Source organism: Lissotriton helveticus, chromosome 7 (genome assembly GCF_964261635.1).
Source record: "Lissotriton helveticus chromosome 7, aLisHel1.1, whole genome shotgun sequence".
Taxonomy (NCBI): Eukaryota; Metazoa; Chordata; class Amphibia; order Caudata; family Salamandridae; genus Lissotriton; species Lissotriton helveticus.
This window is the reverse complement of record NC_136068.1, coordinates 1,183,049,443-1,183,055,442: the sequence shown is the minus strand read 5'-3', so window position 1 is coordinate 1,183,055,442 and position 6,000 is coordinate 1,183,049,443. Positions and strand designations below refer to the sequence as shown.

The 6,000-nt window shown below is 39.9% G+C and overlaps 1 protein-coding gene across 1 annotated transcript in view; it reads right to left on the bottom strand.

Moving 5' to 3' along the window:
- Positions 1-1,815: 1,815 nt before the first annotated feature.
- Positions 1,816-6,000, bottom strand: part of NOL11 (nucleolar protein 11) — a 451,282-nt gene continuing 447,097 nt past the window's right edge. The window contains exons 17-18 of the mRNA XM_078654327.1: positions 2,199-2,306; positions 1,816-1,972 (exon numbers count right to left, since the gene is read on the bottom strand). Of these exons, the coding sequence (XP_078510453.1) occupies positions 1,856-1,972; positions 2,199-2,306 (225 nt within the window). The 3' untranslated portion in view covers positions 1,816-1,855. The remainder of the gene's footprint in view (positions 1,973-2,198; positions 2,307-6,000) is intronic.

The window sequence follows — 6,000 nt, the reverse complement described above, 5'->3', positions numbered from 1 at the left end:
AAGGTAATTTTGCTAAAATTGGTGTGAATCTCATTTTTGAGTCGTGTGTCATTTATTGCTCAAAGTGTATAACAAACGTCTTCCACTCCTCCGTTTTTGGGTTTACATTGAGCCCTGTAGACTTCCGGGGGAATCCCTGGACGCTTTGCAGAACATAACCACCTAGTGGTATATCAAATAAAGAGCCAGCTTCCTACACCAGCTCAAACCAAGAAGTCACTTCTTGGATGTCCTTCTTGCAAGCATCCTCAAAACACATTCACCGATATGTAGATGGCATATAAAGTTACCTAAAATCCTCCATTAATGACATCCTCATTCTTTGATCATTACTCTCAATGTTCCAATGGCTAGCAGACAACTTCTCTGTGCTGCCCAACCTTCTGATAACCAAGATTGTCTTTATTACTCTCAAGCACAAAGACACATTCTAGCCATAGCATCACCACCTCATAGTTAAATCTCAGTTTTAAATTAGACTCCCACACCCCACCCCACCCCACCCAACACAAAAAAGGATTAGTTCAGTTAGGCCCATTTTATCTCCATTGCTTAAACAAGACCAAGCACCTTCTATCACTAACCTGCGTGAAAGCTGAAGCTTATGCTCAAGTAAGTTCTCAGCCTTGACTTTAGAAATGATGGATTGTCAGTAATTGTCAAATCTTGCTTCCAACTTTAAGGGCTGTTATTCATTTAATTGCCAGAAACCCAGAAAGGAACTTTGACATCTCTTTCATAACATTCAAGACCTTCACTGGATACTCACTGGTTTACAATATTCCCCAAAATACATGTAGTCATATCTTAACAGTATAGAGTGGAAACATAAAATGCCAGTCTACTGCGATGCTGTGCCGTATTGGAACGTAAAAGTATAGCCTGAAGGGCATACAGGAAGTGTGCAGATTTTATGTTCTGAGTGTACTGCCTAAAATTTCATTTCTTTATTTAGGTTTTTATATACTGCATCAGTTTAAAAAGAAGCATTAGGAATGTTTAGATGTTGCTGCCTTTGTGTTATTGATTTAACTGGCTGTCTGATGTAATTATTTCAGACAGACGTACTCATTAAAAAAGCACAGAAAAGGAGATGCTATTTTTTTGCAAATTGATTTGGGGTTACGCACATAGGAAGAGCTATTTAGTGTTAACCAAAATCAGTCATGATCCTATGACCAAGTACGAGACTAATACAAGGCATTAGTTATACTTGCATCCCAGAGCACTAATGTGCAGCTCACATCCCAAAAATTAAATGCTTGCTTCAAAATTTGTATTGCATTATTCATTTGTTTGTTAATACTATAGGCCTCCAGAAAATATCATGTTTTACTATAGGGAGATAATTATACAAGAAAAACATTTAAAAAATTTGAGTTGATGGTACGCAATACACTGTAAGCACTATACTGGTAATGCTGCGACAAACTATGAAAAAGCATTTTATTAGTTTTCAAATTATGTCCCTATTTAGTTCAGACCACTTGCACAGAATCTTACTCTTCTTGGGGCCCATGATGGTCACATTTGTTCGCCAATGAAGGAAATTAGCCTCTAAAGTGAGTGTTTCATTCCCAGGTAAACAAGAGCGTTTATCATATGATGGTCAACAATTTTTCAGATGTAACTATATTGATTGAATTACCTTCAGATCAAACTGTGTACCCTATCTAAACACATCAACTCTACTTTTTAGTATCAGTGCTGCTTACAGCCAAGATTCAGGACATCCTCAGTTATTGTGGCTTGTAAAACAAACTAGGTTTTCTACTCCAAATAATGGAAAGCAAAGTAAATGATGAACACAAATTGTTTCACAGAAAAAAAGATTTATGGTGATCAATGAAGACTATCACACAAGTTCCAAGATTTCAATTGAATACAGTCCATGGTCCTTTGTTTGCAGTTTTGTTTTCTGCAGTTCTAGCAAGCTGCCTTCAATCTTGTTGAGTTCAGAGTACAACTTTACCTGAAAAAGAAAGAAATGTTAGCATACGCTGTAATGAATCATATAGGGAGTGTGTTTCAAACCCTATTAAAAAATTATTTACAATGAAAATTCTACGATATTAAGATCCCGTTTGTCTTCCCAAAATTAAAAGGGCTGGCTAAGAATCACAGCCGATAATGCTATTTTTTAGCCACAAATACAACTGATAATTACAAAAACATACAGGGTAAAATACTATACATACTTGGGACCTCACAAATCTGTGTAGGTTGGCAAGAAGTCCTTTGGCTTCTGGTAGCATCACTACTACAGTAAAATGAGCATCAAGTAACAAACTCATCCAATCAATTATCTGGAAGGAAAAGGACAGATGATACATTTTTGGATCATGAATTGAAGGTGCAACAATTTTTATAATGCAATCCACAAACACAGCAACAACATTTTAAATTCCCATAATTTATGCAAGATGTTCAAAGGTTACTTAAATGTAAAGGAAAGGACAATGTTACTTATCCAGTAAGCATCTGTTCTTGGCATGTAGAGCTGTAGATTGACATGGTTTGCATACTCCTGCCATCTAGTGTTGGGTCCAGATGTTTCCAAGTTGTGTTTTCCCGCAAGAGGGTGAGAATGAAGTACGTAAGTGTAGAATAGAGATGTCCATGTGTAAATATATAAATATGAAGAACTGCAACAACTACAGGTGTCCTAGGAGGCGGGTGGGTGCATGTGAATCTACAGCTCTACATGCCAAGAACAGATGTTTACTGGGTAAGTAACATTATCTGTTCGAGGCCTGTGTGCTGTAGATACACATGCTTTGCATAGACTATAAAGCAGTCTGTTCCCCAAGCGGTGGCTAGCCTGTAGGTGTTGCAGTAGTCTGAAATAGTATCTTAAGCACTGCCTGGCCTCTATTAGCCGGTTGTCGTGCTAACACATCCACTCAATAGTGTTTGGTAAAGTGTGTGGTGTGTAGACCATGTAGCTGCTTTACAGATGTCCGCTAGAGGAATTTTGCCTAAGTAGGCCACAGTAGCCTCTATTTTGCGTGTATAATGGCTATAGGGGGTATGGATAAAGTTCTTTGCTTTTGCATAACATGTTTGAATGCATTTAATAATCCATCTTGAAATGCCTGATTTAAAGATGGGATTACCTTTGTGAGCTGGAGCAAATGCAACAAAATGGTTTTGCGAAAATCCTTGGTCCTTTCTATGTAATACAATAAGGAAAAGGCTTCTTACCCAGTATGCATCTGTTCTTGGCATACAGAGCTGTAGAATCATATGCTTTAGCATAGATCACCATCTAGTGTTGGGTCCGGATGTTTGCACTTTGTTTTTGTTCGAACAAGTCTTTCCAGTCACAAGGTAGGTGACTCCTCCCTTCGGTGATAGTGCGCAATGCCATCTACTCCATCCCCAGATTGTTTTGCCATAAAGGGTGATGATGGAGTTAGTAGGATTAGTGAAAGAGATCTCCATGTAGAATGTATCTAAGTAAGATAACACTACAACAGGTATAGGTACCCGGGGAGGTGGGTGGGCGCATATGATTCTACAGGTCTATATGCCGAGAACAGATGCATACTGGGTAAGTAGCATTTTCCGTTCCAGGCATATGAGCTGTAGATTATATGCTATGTCATAGACTATACAGCAGTTATTTCCCCAGCGGTGGCTAACCTGTATCCGTTGCAGTGGTTTGAAATAGTGTTCTTAAAACTGCCTGGCCCACACTAGATTGTTGTTTTGCTAACATCTACACAATAGTGCTTTCTAAATGTGTGTGGTGTAGAACATGTTGCAGCCATACAGATGTCATCTAAGGGTATGTTCCCTAAGAATAACATGGAAGCGCCTAGTTTGCGTGTAGAGTGCGCCTTAGGGGGGATTGTTAATGTGCGCTTAGCTTTGATGTAGTATATTTGGATGCATTTAACTATCCACTGTGAAATACCTGTTTTTGTTATGGGATTGCCTTTATGGGGTGGTGAGAAAGCAACAAAGAGTTGTTTTGTTTTCCTAAACGATTTACTGGCAGATGCATCAAAGTTATGTTTTGCGAGTCCTTAATAGCGAATTTTAAGGAATCGCTATTAAAGACTCGCAAAACGGGATGCATGTAGGAATCGCAATGTTATTAGCGATTCCTAAACATTCCTTATTAGCGATTCGGTAATAGCGAATCGCTAATAAGGAATGGCTTTCCCATTCATTCCTATGGGCCTAAAATCGCTAATGTTCCGCTATTTCAAGGGTGCCAGGGTGTCCAAAGGACACCCTCTTGCACCCCTGAAATGGACCTGTGCACAAATGTTACACACACACATGCCCTAAGGGCATGTGTGTGCGCAACATGTAACTTTGAAAAATGCACAAATGTACATTTTTCAAAGTTTTAGCAAATTACCACGAAGTTCAACTTCATGGTAATTTGCTCCCCCTATTAGCGAATTCAATATTTTTTGGGGGTTTCATGCATTGCATTTAAGGAATCTCATTTTGGGATTCCTTAAATGCAAGAGCAATTTAAGGAATCGCTATTTAGAGATTCCTTAAATTGCGATTTCTGCATTTGGGATGATGCATCCCAAATGCAAAAATACCGGGAGCAAACGGCCAGATTCTGAGAATCTGCCAGTTTGCTCCCGGTATTTTCTTTTATGCATCTGCCTGATAGTTCTGTCAATGTAATATAGTAAGGCTCTGCTTACATCCAATGTGTGAAGTGCAGCACGTTCTGCCAATGAGTCTGGCTGAGTGAAAAAAAACAGGTAACTCAACAGACTGGTTGGGAGGAAATGCAGAAACAACTTTAGGTAAAAATGTGGGGCTAGTCCTAAGAACCACTTTATTTTGGTGAATTTTTTTTAATGGTTCTTGTATAGTTAGCGCCTGGAGCTCACCTACTCTTTTAAGAGATGTGATGGCTTTAAGGAACGCTACCTTCCAGATGAGAAATTGTAGTTCGCATTTGTGCAATGGCTCAAAGGGTGGACCCATGAGTCTTGTAAGGACTATATTAAGATACTGTATAAAGAGGTTGGAAGTCTCGGTGGAATGATTCTTTTGAGTCCTTCCATGAAGGCTTTGATAGCAGGAACTCGAAACAAAGACAAGTGTTGTCTGTTTTGTAGGTACGCAGCTATTGCAGCAAGGTGTAAGCGTATGGATGTATATGCGAAGTTAGAACGCTGTAGGTGTAACAGACAGCAAATGATGTTTTTGATGGAAGCATCTAATGGATTCATTTTGTTTGTGCAGTAAATTACAAATCTTTTCCACTTTGCTGCATAGCATGCTCTTGTGGTAGGGCGTCTAACCTCTCTAATGACGTTCATGCAATCGGGCGGAAGGTTAAGGTAGCCAAACTCTATGACTTCAGATGCCAGATCCCAAGGTTGAGTTGACTGGGATTTGGATGTCTCATCTCTCCATGGTTCTGAGTGAGAAGCTTGGGGGAGAGGAGTAGTTTTTGGTGAGGAACTACTGATGGTGCCAACAGAGTTGTGAACCATCATTGTCAAGCCCATGTGGGAGCAACTCGGATCACTGTCAGGGAATGCTTCCGAACCACTAATGGAATTAGTGGGAGAGGTGGAAATGCGTAAGCAAATTTTCCCGACCACTTCATCCATAGCGCATTGCCTTTGGCCAATGGGTGTGGATACCTGGACACGAAGCTTGAGCATTTTGCTTTGAGGTGTGGGGCGAAGAGATCTATTTCTGGCTAGCCCCACATTTGGAAGAATGGGAAGAGGACTTGAGGATGCAGTTCCCAGTCGTGGATCTGTTGTGTTTAACGACTGAACAGTTCTGCAATCTGGTTGTTTACACCTGGGAGGTGTTCTGCAAGGAAATATATTTTTTTAGGTATGGCCCATCTCCATATGCTTTGAACTAGTTGTGAAAGCTGTAAAGAGTGTCCCCCTCCCCTGTTTTTGTATGTAGTACATTGCTGTCATGTTGTCTGTACGAACTAGGACAGCTTTGCCTACTAGATGCAATTGAAAAGCTTTCAATGCTAGAAAAGTTGCT